The sequence below is a fragment of the Dermacentor silvarum genome, chromosome 1 (genome assembly GCF_013339745.2).
Source record: "Dermacentor silvarum isolate Dsil-2018 chromosome 1, BIME_Dsil_1.4, whole genome shotgun sequence".
Lineage (NCBI taxonomy): Eukaryota > Metazoa > Arthropoda > Arachnida > Ixodida > Ixodidae > Dermacentor > Dermacentor silvarum.
The window spans coordinates 102,470,826-102,487,151 of NC_051154.1; the positions used below are offsets into that span (position 1 = coordinate 102,470,826).

The 16,326-nt window shown below is 47.8% G+C and overlaps 1 protein-coding gene across 1 annotated transcript in view; it reads left to right on the top strand.

Moving 5' to 3' along the window:
- Positions 1-16,326, top strand: part of LOC119433970 (sodium-dependent noradrenaline transporter) — a 193,576-nt gene that overhangs the window by 141,204 nt on the left and 36,046 nt on the right. The window contains exons 2-5 of the mRNA XM_037701262.2: positions 6,473-6,776; positions 8,546-8,770; positions 11,854-11,985; positions 12,448-12,676. Of these exons, the coding sequence (XP_037557190.1) occupies positions 6,536-6,776; positions 8,546-8,770; positions 11,854-11,985; positions 12,448-12,676 (827 nt within the window). The 5' untranslated portion in view covers positions 6,473-6,535. The remainder of the gene's footprint in view (positions 1-6,472; positions 6,777-8,545; positions 8,771-11,853; positions 11,986-12,447; positions 12,677-16,326) is intronic.

Genomic DNA, 16,326 nt, shown 5'->3' on the forward strand with positions numbered 1-16,326 from the left:
CATGACATTCCAATGGGAGCAGAATGCAAAAGTTCTAGTGGATAGACAGGGTCTGAGGATAAATCATCCTTAATCACTCCACTAGGACTCCGATAATAGCCCCCTGACTGCCTCGAGATCTAAGGCCCGAATCAGGCCTCATTCTCACCTCTAACCTTGTTGCCACTGTAATCTTGTTGCCGTTGTGGCTGGTAGGTCGTGCCATATAAACGATTGCGAATGTACAGACGAGTGTCGTGCCTGAGATCTATTCACGGATTGCGACATCAGTAACTGCAGCAAAAAGAAAGTATCGAATGCTTGGCCATGACAAGATGACGATTTCATTTCAATTATTTTTTTTTCCTTTTCGCGCTTCGTCAATGATGTGAAGGGTGCTTCTCCTATATCTTATCACCATGATCACCACGCCGTTAACAGTTATTGATAACAAAGAAGTGGAATTGAGCAAAAGGAATCCTTACATTATCTGGCCCTTAACTCGCTTTTGTCAGCCACGAAAAAACCACACTATTACTCTTGGGGCGCGACCCGGGTAGCAACACGCTTGCCATTGCTATTAGAGCAACACGGAGTTAACTTAGAAATAAAAAAAAAGCGGAATACCGTTAACCGCACTCCTACATGCGAACACGCCGTCATCAGGCAGGTAATCCGCAATGAATCTTAAATAATCCTCTTATTCCAAGCCGTATAGGGATTTACATGAACGCGCTCGAACGTGCTAGCCCTTTAATCCTCCATCGAATCCACCGTGAATATTTTCAGCGCGAGGGAAATGAAACTGGGTCAAGGAGACGTTGACGCTTCGGAGCTTTTTCTCAGTTCATAGCACCCTGAACTTGAATGCCGCAGCGGGACAGAAAACAATACAGCCTTCATGATCCTTGTGAGTTTGGCACAACCCTTCTCTACGCACAAACTGTTTCTTTCCAGGACTATACAGTTGCTCTATGGTAGCTGTTTCTGATGAGGTTGTTACGTCAGTCTATACTTCGCGTAATTCTTGAAGTGCGAACCTGTGAAGCACCTGCACCGAAATTTCCCAGTTGAGAGACTCCATTCTTTACGTTTCGCTTGTCAGATTCCGCCATTGTGCCTCGTCTGATTGGCCCCAACACGGAGAAATTCAGCAGCGTTGATGAGAACGGTGTGGTCGGGGAATAGCATCTGAATTTCCTAAACCACCAGGAACAGGCTGGGAAGCGTATGATGACGACGTTTCTCAACCTACTCTCAACAATATCGTACGCGTTGCGTTTAAGCATCGCGCAAAAGAGAAGGTGCCACCGGATAGGGTTCCATCGAGAATGTGATTGCTGTGCTGCCCTAAAATGCCACCCCTGTCATCGCCAGTTGCTAGATATTTGTAACCGATATTTCCAAATTTACCGGAGACTGTATATTATCGTAATTAAAATCTCCGCCAGTTGGGTCTCACGTCGTCCGGTTTTCTCAGAATATATTGACAATAACAACATAGAAAGCAGACCGCTGACTGACAAATTAACATTACTAAATTGATGCAAATTATAATGGCTATAAGAACACCAAATCGCGGCGGCGCGTAGTACCTGAGATTCCACAAAAGTATACGTTTTGCAATCATTTGTTGTTTTTGTGGTACGAGTGAACAGTGCTCAATTACCAAGAACGAGGCAGAGCAAAAGACACAACCGCCTTGTCACGGCTGTCTATTCTCAAACTTCCTTTTTCTTCTATCCTCCACAACTGGTAATATTATACTGTATCCTCTGATTATACACCATATAGTGAACAGCGAGACATGCAGATACAAGATCACAGCAAATAAAACAAATATGCATTGACCGTACTCATTCAGTGGGAGAATACGTAACAGACACCGACTTATGCTATTATCTGCCAGGACCTCGTGTAGATTGGTGTAGCTTGCAAAGGGCGCCCGCCAGCCAGGAATTCCAGTCGTTCTGAAGACGTGACAGCTCAGCACTATCTACAACATTGCACGGTGTCCTTTACTGACTAATAGTTTCAGGAATGGTTCATTGTGGCGAGTGCTTGCTTACATTTGTGGATGATGAGCGCCGTTGTGGTTACATTGTTATACAGAAACGGCGGCCAAGATGCCTGCCTAATGACGAAGTAATTTGTGCGCACCCATGCAGTTTTTTACGCGTAATAGCGTAAGTTAGAAAATCGTGGTCACAAGAGGCTTAACGATGCACAAAAAACAAACGTCAGCGACATTGCGCGCGTGCCAATCGTGTGCACGTTACAGAAAAAAAAAAAAGTAACTGATTACAGGACCCAACAAACAATTACAATTACTTCGTTCAAAAATGTCAAAAACTAACATAATTGAAAAATTACACAATAGTAAGAGATTACTTGTGCATTACGTTTCTCCGAACTTTTATTAACATTGCAGGGATACAGTAATAGAACGAACGGGCCTGGCACTTTGAGTGAGGCCTCTGCAGCCATTGCTTATCTGCCCTAACAATTGCTTTAAAAATTTTTCGAAGATAATCGTCGCTCTTCTTTCTTGAGAAGACATCAGTTGCGACACTGAAAACTTCCTCGAGGAGGAAATATTCTCGAAATCGTCTCGAGAAAAACATTCTCGAGGAGGAAATGCGATCTACGCGCTGGGGGCGGTGTTGTGAAGTATACGAACTTCGCGCACAGGATTGCGGTTTCTCAGCATCTGGGTCCTAGCTCCATGACGCGCAGCGCTTCATTGTTGCTGGGACTTGGAGAAGACGCTTCTGGTTGCGGCAATGAAAAGCTAAAAAAGTCGTCCGTATACGTCCTCAGTGGTCTTCGCTATCGAGACATACAAGCCCCTCTTCAATTCGTCGGTGAACATATGGTGAAGCGTTAAGATGAGGAAACAAATACTGAGGCCCCGGGTTCGCCTGTGTGAACATGCGCATTTGCGAGGCTGCTGCATGGCACGATCTCGGGCGTTTTACTGTAGTTTTCTCCAAATCCAGGTTCGCAAAGCTGCGCTGACTGTTATAGCTTGTCCCGTCAATAAAGTAACTGGTTACGTGGAAGTGGTTGCTGAAAAAAAGTAGTTGAAATTAATTAGATGTAATTCGTTACGGAGAAGTCTGGCGCGCGCAGAACACGAACTCTACTTGGCTTCTTTTGTGCGCGGCGCCGCGGAAGCCTTTGCTTAGTATCAGCCCCCTTATAGTCCACTATAATAATACACCGGCTCTTGGGGGTACTGGGGGAACTGAGGACATTGCAGAATATTGGGTATCAAGAATTCGTGAAGGCTACGCCTCGGCCTTCCTCCACATCGAAGAAGGACAATCGGAAAGAACGACGAAGGTAATTCAAAATACTACAGAGTAAGAGCCACAACCGTACTAAGAAACAGAAAACGAAGCCAGAGAAGGTGCAGGGGAAATTATTTGTTGTGCCTAATTGAAATTGTAGCAGTGATAAAGTAAAGTGGACGAAAACAGCACTTGCCGCGAGTGGGAGCCGGGCCCACATCTTCCGCATTACGCGTGCGTTGCTTACCAATTAAGGAACCGGGGTGCCATCTCTCCGTCCACTTCTTTGGCTTTTTACACATGTGCACATGATTAGCCCTGGGAGTGTTAGCCGCTCACCGCCTCTCACGGCAAAGGCGACAGGTGTGAAACATCCTTTCAACCGCAAGAGTCACGTAGTGCGTCAGCTAAGGAACAGGCCAATAAAGCACCGCACGCGCGTAATGCGAAAGATGTGGGTTCAACTCCGACCTACGGCAAGCTGTCTCTAAGTCCACTTGCATTTCCCAATTCTCAAGCTTTTCTATATTTCGATTAAGCAAGACCAATCACTTCTCTTATGCTTTCCCTGGCTTCGCTGTCTCTTTCTTCATGCGGTATTAGTGACCAACAAAATATCGAGCCCCTCGAATGGACTTATTCTTCTCCCTTACTCCAAGAGCCGGTGATAACAAGGTATGTGACGATCCCTTGTAGTGCTGCTCATCGACAAAATGGTTCTTCTTTCATGGCTTTTTAAATAACCCCGTTGGGCCAGAACTGCTCTCCAGCGAAATCACGAGGTACACTCCGGTGTTATAGATTTATACTATAACGCACGGTAAAAGAATAATGTTGCGCTTTCCGGCCCAAGGGAGCTTGCCACCTGCCGGTCAGATTGGCGCCCACTTTATTTTCTGGACGCACGTTCTGGAAAACTATTGATTTCTGGTCAGCCCCCAGAGCAGCGCGGCCAATCGCCACCACCGCCCCAAGGCCGCTCGCTCGTTAGCATTTCCCCGACGAGTGTCATATTTCTCGGCCCCCGCGGCTCCCGAAGAGCCGCACGCGCTCAAATAATCGCCGGCGCCGCACAGCGCGAAAGACAATCAAGGGGAACAACCTGCGGGATCACAGCTGGAGCGCTCTCGCTGACCAAGATTTAGGGCACCAGGCGTGGAAGCGCTGGACTCTCTTCGGATCATTATCTGCCGACAACGATTACGGCACTCCGTAAACGATGCATAAGGGCCCCGAAAAATCTCAATCCTCCTTTCTACAGTTTCGTTCTTTGTTTCTCTCTCTTCTCTTCCTGTGTCCCTCCGCAGAAGCATCGCTCCTGCAGCAATGTGTCTGACCCCCCCTCCCTTGCCCGTTCGCTATATATCGTCCTCTTTGTTACGGTTCTGTTCGCAGGAGCTTAATTCCAACATTTTCCGTCACTCCGCGCGCGCTTATTTTGTTTTTGTGTATTTCGAACTCGAAGCGCGTTTTGACGGCTCTTCATTTCTCCTTGCCCGCTTTTATTTTGTCTTTTGTTATGCCTCGAAAAACCAATTTCCAATTTGCGCGGAAGCTCTGCCGCGCGATTCGCAAATGACGCAAAACGCCCATTTATTACCGCCCGGCTGGACGCCGTTTTCAGGCATTTATTCAGGCGTGTATGTACACGTATGTGCGGCATGATATGCTCATCATGGCGCCTCCATATGTTTTGCGGCATATGCATTGCGGCATAAATGTTTCAGGGCGAGCTGTATGCAGACATCACAGACCGAGACGATGGCTGCCTGTTCTGTGATACATTCATGAGGATTAAGGTAGAAGATTGAAAATAGGGAGCGAGAGACTCTATACGTGACATGCGATGAGGCATTTCCTAGAAAAATTCGTATCAGCTACGCAATCGCAGTCTTAGGAGAACAGCGAACAAATTGTTTCCTCGTGTTGTAGAGATGTCGTTTATTACCATTACTTTTTCCCCCCACTCTTTTCAATGAACGTACTTCATAGTGTTTTCTGTGACTCGTTAATTTTGTTGTCTTATTCACTACTTTCTAAACCTCGAATAATTACAGTTATTCGGAAACAGCGGTACAAGGGTTTACGAGACACGCAATAAAAACACGAACATGAACGAGAATGCGCTTCGGGTTCGTGTTCCTATTGTGTGTCTCGTAAACCTTTACAGCGCTGTATCCGAGTAATGCGATTCTAACTAGCCCCGACGACATCCTTCACCAATTAGTACAGTACTTGAAGAACTGTTATGGGGGGGGGGGGGGGGGGGGGGGGAGGTTCTGTGCACTGATTGAGCGCAGGTATGTTACCGTATTTAATGTTACTTCACAAAAAACCTCTTCGGTGAGGTGTTCGTTTACATGGGCTTAATTGCGGCTTACAAATCGCCCTTTCCAAATTTAAACCGAATGACTTGTGTGGTCCCTCTGCTGCCGAATCAATCAGGTTGGCCAAATTAACAGGGCTAACTAATTCCGGCAGGCGTTCGTGTGTTAATGTGCATAGTACAGCGTCTCAATCTACTGCAGTACGTTTATTGAGCGAAGAATACGTATGCCCAAGAAAGCTTGCTATATGATATGCCGAGCTGCTTCGATTTGCGATTATTTACGAGACACCGCGGTACGCTTACGTATGTGAACAACCTTGATCTCGTGTTATGGAGAAGACTCAGTCTATAAGTTGCGCCTCCAATAGAGGTGAGTATCATCCGGTAGATGATCAAAATTTACGCAAACAAAGTTGGTGAGGGTTTTGATCGAATAGGTTTCGTAGTTAGTGCCATAGATGTGCATGAGACAAACCTTGTGTACATGTTGATTAAGGTATCCTGAGATCTCTTGACTAAACTTTACAAATAAAGGCCCAAAATTATGACGTCGTGACGACATCGAAAGCAAGTCCTGCACCGAAATGCGGCGCCACCTACCATCGTAATGGGAAGGTCTGTGCAGTAAGACGACAGCACATAGGGAAAGGACCAAGTACACAAAAAAGCTCAAATTACAGTTTCTTTATTGAACAGTACAACGCAGCTATCTTGTACACGGGAAACTTTTAATCGTTCCTGCGCGCTATAGCGCACTCGCGTCCAGGTACCCCCTTTGTTTAGTTACGGCAGGTATGGCAGCGTTTCCCACCTGAGACTCCCAGGAGAGCTACTTGAAGCATGGATCCACAGCGTGCTCTTTGCTTCGCAGCTTGGCGGGTCTCCGGACAGCTGGTGCGGCCGGACGGCGCCCATTGAGCAGCAGGCACTCACCATGCCGGCCAACAACAGCGTGGCGGCCGCCAAGTCGCCGCCGGCCGCCGAGCCGCTGCTGCCGGCCACAGACGAGGCCAGTCCGCGGTCGCCGCAGCACAGGAGCAGCCCCGGGCCGCGCTCGCCGGCGCCGTCTAAGGACAGCCCCGTGTTCTTCGAGAAGAACAAAGTGCGCAAGCTGCGCCACTCGGCCATCCGGGATGACGGATACTGTTCCTCGACCAGCACGCCCCTGTCCTCAGGTGAGCCACGGTCATTGCGGAGCGAGTGAGCATGAGCGTGATAGCCGACTCAGTGCCCGTATTCACATAGTCTTTCTTTCGTAAGTTCTGTTTGCCATTGGTCGCGACCGCCTTCGGTAATATGTCCAAGATCACGATTGGCTGACAGCTGCTCTTGTGAACACTTATAGTATAAGAACTTTTCTGTAAATACGGGCCCAATTCTGCAAGGCGTCCGTGCTGCGCGCAAACACGTTTTTACTGAAGCACCCCAGCACTTCTATGAACAGGCCTCATGAAATACCACTTATTGTTAACAGGAAGAGCTGTTATCACAAACTCTTGCTTGTGTGAAGCACACCTACAAATCGCATAATCAGTCTGCTTGGCTGCCAGAGAGAGGTTGAAGGACGAGTGGGCAGATTCACAAAGGTTCTTGTTAGCTAACAAGAACTTTTGCTCATTGGTCAGAAGCCTTCGCTAATAATACGTTGGTTGTAACTATTGAACTGTTTTGCTCTTACGAACTTTACTAGCGTAAGAACTTTCTGTGAACACGGGTCGAGGGCCCATGTTCACTAAAAATCTCTTTCGGTATGATCGTCTTTTATTTCTTGTGATTTTTTTTCGTTTGGTTTGCCATGCGGCATAACTTCAATGTGATAATAAATAAAAGCATGCAGGCTTGCATGCTATAACTGTTCGTAAGAACACATGCCAGCCAATCCTGATGGTGGATATAATAGCAGCGAAAGTGTCCAGCCAATGGCAACCAGCACATACGACTGACAAGTTTTGTGAATTCAGCCCGAGCGACCACACCGTCGAATCGAGGGGACGAATGCACCAAGCCTCTCGGGCCAAATCCACAAAGTTTTTTTTTCGTAAGTGTGTATTTCCACCGACCGGCCACATTTGCTAACAAGATCTCCAGCATCAGGATTGGCTGGAATTTGCACTTACGAACAATTATAGAGTAAAAGTTTTTTTGTGAATACGGGTCCTCGTTAGTAAGCGCTCTGTGCCATCGGCCGGCCACTATCGCTAATAGTATTCCGATCATCAGCATTGGCCGAAAATTTCTACGAACAATTCTTATTTTGTGATTATGGGCCGATATTGTTTCGTACAGTTGGCATTGTTCGGGGATACAGAAAGAAATACCTGTTCAACGGTTGCGGAGACATTGCCGAACACCTACTGGTCAGGTGGCAGGCTAGTAAAAGAACGCAGTGTAAGTGGGCACATGTGTCGTGTTGCATGATTTATGTCCTGTCCGTAAATTAAGGCGTAAACTGGCGTTAGACAGTCGACAACACAATCCCTTCTCTCACTGAAAATTCGCGCTCTTCCTGTACATTTCCGGGTGAATTAGGCATTGGTGGTTTTATTAAGTGATCTAATATGTGAAGCTTTCCCGAATAGACTACAATTCGGGAGAAATTGGTCATAAGAAATGTTTGATGGACCAATATCTGAAGCGTAGCAGGCCCAAATCTAACGTCAGTGATTTTTGCTCGAATATCAATATGGGACAAAATCACCAAGCATCGAGTTCACAAGAAACATACCGTTCACGGGAACTACTTGCCGTAGGAAGTTCTCGTCTCTTGCCCGATGTTTGCAGCAGCTGGACCGGAAGTTGAAGGATTCGCCAGAGGTGGGTTGTTGGCAGACAGTCAGTAACAATACCGCAGTATTTTCCCCGCCTGAAAAGCGAGAGGTCACGCTGGCTCAGAGACGTGCACCTGCAGCGGGGCATGAAGGACAGCGTGCGTGGGCATACGCAGAGTATGTGGACCACCTGAGCGCCGCCGAAGGTCAGACAGCTGTGATCCTGGCCGACGGTGTGGCCTCGACAGTGCCTGTGGCCAGCAAGCCGCTCGAGGACAAGGCGGCCGGAGAGCGACCCACGTGGAAGAGCAAAGCGGACTTCCTGCTCTCCATCATTGGCTTCGCCGTAGACCTGGCCAATGTCTGGAGGTTTCCCTACCTCTGCTACAGAAACGGCGGAGGTGAGCACACCCACTCGGCAGCCGTTCTTCCAAAGCGAAAAGGAAGCGAACGGTGCGAGCGCATGTAGCGCCGTTTCTCGCTTTTCGTGCGTGTGGGCTTGTTTCTTCGCTGGGCCGGCCTAATGTAACCGTTCTATTCCAATGCTAATCCTTCTCGAGCTTAGTAAGTGGTACGAGCAGCACCCAGCCAGCGTTATTGTCAACGTGATTGGTCGGTCGTGAACGGTACATGCCACCAAAAAAAAAAAAAAAAGAATCGTCAGAAAAGAATGCTTACGTTAATTAAACCGGCCCTGGTTTAATTGCGGATGTAGAAATTGGTCCAGCCACCAACCATGGGATTGCTTCATTGACGAGCCACGTCTTGTCTTAACATAACCCGGCACGAGAATGACTCATGAAAGGTACTGCGAGGAATGCTCGGCACAAGATCGTGCATGGTGTCATGGCCCATTACGCAGAGCGTGGCTCTAGAGCTGTCGCTTTGGCTGTCTTCATTAAGGAGTCATTGCTATGAGTAGGAAAAGAAGTGGTCCGGAAGGAGAAAGTCTATTCTAATACATATTGATTGAATCACACACGGCATGAACGCTGTTACGCTTAATTTGGTCGTCATATTATCTTCCCTTTGTGTATAGGACATTGTCTATGACATTGAGCAAAGTATGTATCAGTCGAATCAGGGCCCCGAATTACTGCCTCTAGTTTAGTACGCTGCTCATGAATTGAAACACAAATAGCAGCGAACGCTTTCTACGCGTAATTACATGTAATTGCTACATTTAATTGGCTCGTTTGCAGGTTTTTAAGCATGCATGCTTGAAAACTTCATGGCGTAATCCCAAGGGTACGTTTCGGAGTCTGAATTAAGCCATTGTTACAAATACAAGCGAAACTAGAAAAGAAATAATGCATTGAAGTAGTTCCGAAATTGTTCGAGTTTGAATTAACAGCACTGTGCCTGAGCAGGACCAAAGGAGCAAATATAGAGCGTTTTAAGGCTATACGCCGTCTATACTGAAAGAGAGTTGTGCCTTTAACTGATGATTACTCTATTACCACCGTGGACATTACTATCCGCTGTCGTTATCTGTATAACTCGAGCTCGAAGTTCCAAAAAAGAGTAGATATCGTCCGCCAAACACTGGCGTTAAAGCACCATGTATAGCAACAGTGATCGCATCTCATTAAAAAAAACGCCTAATAAGGCGGTGACCCTTCTGCTTCGCAAGCGACGTTTCAACACTCTAGAGTTCCATCTGAATGAAACGTAGCTCAAAACTTACGAAATTAGGTGTATTATATTAACATACCTGGTTGAGAAACAAAATCAAGACTTCGAACATGATATGCCAGGCGCGCCATAAATATAGTGATTGCGAGAACGAGATGTCAGAAGAGATAACAGAATGATATCAAAATATTGCTAACTTGTGCCCAATAGCTGCACTATTGAACGCTGAGCAAACGCGCCGCAAGTGGCTTCGAAAGAATTTCCGCAGCACTGGATTCTTCTAAAGTGCAGCAAGATCACGGTACTGCGGCAATTTACCACAGCTTTCTTACGCAAATGCGACTTCTACGATGCGATACAACTTGTGCGACCTCGAGTTTAGCACCAGGACTCCCTTATAGTCGCTGGACCACCGAAAAAAAAACTCGATTTCACTCGAAAATTGGAAAACGAGCTCCGTGCAGCATAGCTCATCGGATACCGGGGTTCAGTCATGTAACTTAACAAATTTCCAATCGTGGCAGATTGGGAACACGTACGCGTGAAGCGTACACTAAGTACACAGACACCAAGTACAGAAAGTACACGTACACATTAGGGTTACAGAATGGATACCAAGAGAAGGGAAGGCGCAGTCGAAGGTCGGCAGAAAACCAGATGGGATGATGAAGTTAGGAAACTTGCAGGTGCAAGTTGGAATACGCTAGCGCAAGACAGGGGTAATTGGAGATCGCAGGGAGAGGCCTTCGTCCTGCAGTCGGACATAAAATATAGGCTGATGATGATGATGATGATGATGACTACGTGAAGCGCGTTCAGCAAGCGGGTCTCTCGCTAGCCGAAACAAAAAGGTCTCTTCTGGCCGCTGATTTGTTAGGGCTCGACAGAAGGCAAAGCGGATCGGTTGTTGCACCGCAACGCTTCCCAAGACTGCGATGGCTGCGCGCGTTGCAAATTTTTGCATCGCGCGCAGCCGTATTCGCTATTACCCATGAAATGAAGTGCACTTCGCAGAATCACTGGCGCGCTCCGCGCAGCACTTTTACAGACGCGCCGCTCGGCGCCCTGGATCCATAAACAGCAGCAGAGCGAACTTTGCTGTTTCAAAGGGACGAAATGGTAGGAAATTTTCAGCCACTTAACACCAGGCGCCACCGATGCAGCCTCGCGACCCGTACTGATTTTCACATGAATGACACGCTACACAATGCGCCCCTTCGAGTGAAGCTCTATACCTATCAATTATAATGTAAAACTCGGCATCGTTGCCCTCGTCGCGACAGATCGACAAACGTCGGCGTTCTTTTAAGAGCTGCTGCTGTCGCCGAATTGTCCTATACATCCAGGCCTGATGTGATCGGGACAATGCACGCGCTCTAAAACTAGTGACATTTTACGCCCTAAACAGGCGCGCGCGAAATCGGTATGTTCTGTAAAGCGAAAAATAAAGGTCCAGGAGTGGGGGGGGAGGGGTTGGGTGATGCTCTTTTTGTGGGCTACCTTGTCCGGGTCGTTGACTAAAACGAAAGCTTCGCTGGAAAGAAACAGGCCACCAGGCAAGGCTAACCTCTGGGACGAGTTTTCATTTCGTTCCGATAGGCAGAGCCGGCCAAACTCGAGGTTCACGAGCTTTATGCACTTACTCCCGCATGCCTTCACAGAATTCGAGATTAAACAAGCTCTGCGCGTGCAAAATACAAACGCAACGAATCTAATTTGAATTTTCGAGTGTCCTTTGAGCCTTTTCAGTTCATGGCTACTGGATAGGGTAATGCGAACGTTGCTATCGCTTTTGTAGGGAGTATTCACGTGCTCTGTGCGTTCTATGTTCTCTTCTTGATATCCCCAGGTGTATTCCTGATACCGTATATGCTGATGCTAATCTTTGGAGCGCTGCCACTCTTCTACATGGAGCTCGTTCTGGGGCAGTACAACAGACAAGGTCCCATAAGCGTCTGGAAGTTGTGCCCCCTCTTCAAAGGCAAGTTGGGCCGTTTCACGGTGCAGTTTCTCTTGTTCTGTTTTGTATGCAGTAACTCATGATTTGTAATCATCTAGGGCGCATTGGGGACGTGCAGCTGTTATTCTGAATCTCGATTGTTTCTGCGAAACTATGTAACCTAAGGATGAGTCTTCTTTCAATCCAAACCATGGTTGTCAAAATGCAAAGTCATCGATATACTGCGCAGCACCGTGACCCTATAGGAACACTGCACATTCAGATAAATACGCCTCCAGCGACGCGCATATTTTGCGGCCCATAGGTTCGCAATTCGGTCACGCGATTTTTTTATAGGTGATTGCGATATCCCCGAGAGTGGGAATTTGCAGCCTCGATGTATTAGTTTCAAAGCATGCGCGCGTTTCCGCTCGCACTCCTTCCGAGTATAGCCATCTGCCAATTAGACACAACAGGCGAGCAAGTGAACCTGCGCGCTCGCAGGTGTGGGCTACTGTTCAGTGCTGGTGTCATGGTACGTGTCCTTCTACTACAACGTCATCATCGGCTGGGCGCTGTACTTCATGTTCTCGTCGTTCCGGGCCGAGCTGCCGTGGTCCAAGTGCGGCAATCCGTGGAACACGCCTAGCTGCTACAGCGGCACGCTGGCGGACAACGACACGGACGCGCCGGCCGCCGACAACCGCACCTCGCCCGCGCTGGAGTTCTTCAAGTGAGCGAGCTTGCACTTTCCGTGCCTATAGCGAAACCCCCTTCGCGCAGCGACACCCGTCGTCATTCAGTGCATACGCGAGGTGACAGCGAACGCACCCTTGTGTCGTGCGTCAGGGGCTGAATTCACGAAAGCTTGCGGCTTGTAATTGCCATTTGCCGGCCGCTTTCGCTAGTAACATGTACCACAACACGAATGACTGGCGCCTGCTTTTACGCACAAAGTCTAGCGTCAGAATAGACCCGTATTCACAAATCAGTTCATCCGCTATCAGTGATTCCGCAATCAGTGATTCTTGAGAAAAGGGCGTCGGCCAATTGTGATGCCGGATATATTGTTAGTTAAGGCGTCCGATCAATGGCAGCAAGTTCTTGCCGTGAATGCCGTGAAAATTTGTGAATTCGGCCATTAAAGGGCGCATTCACAAAGTCCTTCTTGCGCTAGAGCGCTTTCTAAGAACACGAGACGGTCAATCGTGATAAGGCACAATGTTAGCTACGACGATGTGCCAATCGCACACTTTCCTTACGAAAAAAAAAGACTCCTTGTGGAGCAGGGCGCGAATTCACAAAACCTTCTTACTTTAAAATTGTTCGTAAGAGAAAGTTCAGCCAATCCTGATGCTGGACATATTATTAGAGAAGACGGTTGGCCAATGGCAGAGAGTACTTACGAAAGAAAAACTTTGTGAATCTGGCCCCAGGGCCCTATTCACAAAAAGTTCTTACGCCACAATTTTCGTAAGAGAAAGTTCCAGCCAATCCTGATGCGGTGCATGTTATTACCGAACGCATCCAACCAATGGCAAAGAGCACTTACCAACGAAAAGCTTTGTGCCTTCAGCCCCAGGCCCCTTGGATAGTATTCACAAAAAAGTTCTTGTGCTAAAACTATTTGTAAGGTCATGTGACATCCAATCGCGACGTCGGACATACTAGTATTGTTAGCGAAATTGGCTGGCCAATGGCAAACAGCACTTCCAGGGGCCGATTTTACAAAGGTTTGAGTTCGGCAGTGGTCTTTGCCATTTCCGACCTTCATCGCTAATAATATGGCCAGCTTCTAAATTGGCTAGCATCTGTTCTACCTGACAATATTAGCGTTTTTTGTGTGTGTGTGTGTGTGTATATACCAGGTATTGGGTAGATATTCACAAAAAGCTCTTACTCTCGTAACAGCAAAATTCATCTAGTCATGATGCTAGATATATTGGCGAAGGAGGCCGGCGCATGGCAAAGATCACTTACGCACGAAATGTTTTGTCGATTCGGCCGCTGGGACCGAATTCACAGATTTCGTTCGTAAGGGCTCTTTGCCATTCTTCTTTCTGGGGTTTTACGTGCCAAAACCAGTTCTGATTATGAGGCACGCCGTAGTGGAGGGCTCCGGGTTAATTTGGACCACCTGGGGTTCTTTAACGTGCACTACAACGCAAGCACACGGGCGTTTTTGCATTTCGCCTCCGTCGAAATGCGGCCTCCGCGGCCGGGATTCGATCCCGCGACGTCGTGCTCAGCAGCGCAACACCTTAGCTGACTGAGCCACCCCGGCGGGTGGGCTCTTTGCCATTCAGCGGTAGCTTTCGCTAATGACATGACCAGTATCAGGATTGGCTGAAAATTTCTCTTACGAGAAATTCTAGCGTAAAAGCTTTTCCTGCACACTGGTCTTGCTGCGCATAGAGCATTTGTTTGCTTTCTCATCGCTCTAAAACTGAAAATGCATGTGAGAAGCAGACACGACAGAACCATCTCGTCTTCTTCGTCTCAACGTACTTAAATAGCGTCGTCAAGGCACTTGGCGCTATGAATTCTGCACAAGGAGGTCACACTGTCATCATTTTTGCAGCCTTATTTCCGAGCATTAATACTGTGCCGAAATCAGGATCCATATTTACAATACTTCTCGTAAGTGCCGTGCGTAGTGTGGCTGTATCGCTGCGCGATCATTTCGTTATCACGCTAAACGCTATCTTGAGTGACAGATGCTCGAAAGCCAGCCAATAAGAAACCGACCTTATGTAAAAGGTGCCGAATTAGCAAATATTTTTGTTTGTAACTGCCATTTGCCATTGGCTGGCCGCCTTTCCCCATTGATAGGTCCAGCATCAGTATTGGACGGAATTTACTCTTCCGAATAATTCTAGCGTAAGGGCTTATTGTGAATGTTGTGTTATAAGGGGGCTCGCGGGCTGTATAAACAATTTCGTACGCTGAAGTGCTTCGTAACCAAAGGCGTCGGCTATAGTCGTCACAAAGGATTATGTTATTTGCAAAGGCGGCCATCGAATACAAAATGGCACACAGCACAATTTCTCTTGCATGTCTTCTTGCATGGGCTGTTTTAAGAGCAGCTTTGTATAATACCGCACAAAACAGGTTGAAAAAATATTTAGGTTCGGTGTGGCACGCCCTATTGTTCACGGCAAGCGCTAGCAGACCACGGTGGGGTTTGCTAGCGCCTGCTCTGTGGAATCAGGGTATACACACCCCTTCTATGTATATGCACGACCTTGATTCACTCAGGACTCTCGATTTTGGTTTAGAAAGTGTTGGCGAGTAGATGTGCGCTTCAGAAGTGATGGAAGTGCGGCGTATTGCTTTGGGAGCTCACTAGAGGCATGCGACATAGGTTCAAACTTGGAGCTTTCTACGTTGCAGGGAGAAAAATGAAATCTAACGTGAATACCGCCAGTGTGTAACCTTCCCACGCCGACGTCAACCATGCAGTTGTCTTCGGGAGCTTCGCAGGTGCGAACAAGAGATCCGGAGATCTCCGTTACATTATAATGCGTGGATATTGACGTGTCTCACTTTTGTGTAGATGGACGCAGGGGCTAACCCGTCCTTTCGGCGTGTCTTTCTTTCTTTGTTAACTTGTTTTTTGTTGTTTTTTTACTTTAGTTATAGCTTTTTTTTCTCAGACCTGGTACCATCATTTGGCAAAGATCATGAATGTTGCCGCGTCAGAAATACGAACATTGTGATCAGCCATCACGTTTACCAACCCTGCAGGCTGCTGCCTAACGGATTCTCTACACGTTAGTCCCTAATGGGTCCTTTGCCCGGAAGAAACGAACTACCAAGCCGAGACATTTGATATCGAGATTGAAAAAGACAGAGAGCGGAATCCGGCTTTCCTCTTCGCCACTTTCGCAACCTCCGTCTTCCCCGTTGTGACGCCCAGGAAATAAACAATTTATCCGAGGTGCAAACAGAAAGGGGGATGTCCCGCTGCCAGCGACAATTACTTCAAACTCCCGCGTGGCTTGCGCTCTGTTCAGCGCTTTCGCCGACAGCTGACACCGGCAGCCGCGACCCGTAAAGAAGGGCCGCGCCCTTGTCTCCCACCTTGCCGAACCGAGACCGCCGCCACCGCTGCCCACGGTGAGAACGAAGCAAAAGCTGAGCCCCAAAGCGAAGAAAGAGAAAAGAGTGCGCCGCGCGCGAGGGAACCGGCCTCCGAAACCTCGATGCTGACACCCGATCGCGGGCCGGCGGCAGATAAGCAAGAAACGATCTGCCATACAAAAAGCGCACATGGCAGCGCGACGGGAACACTTTCAGCGGCAAATAACTCTCGCTTTTCTTCGGTAAGCAGGAACTTCAGCAGCACAGGAATCGGTCGACTCACGTGTCGTTTATATCGTG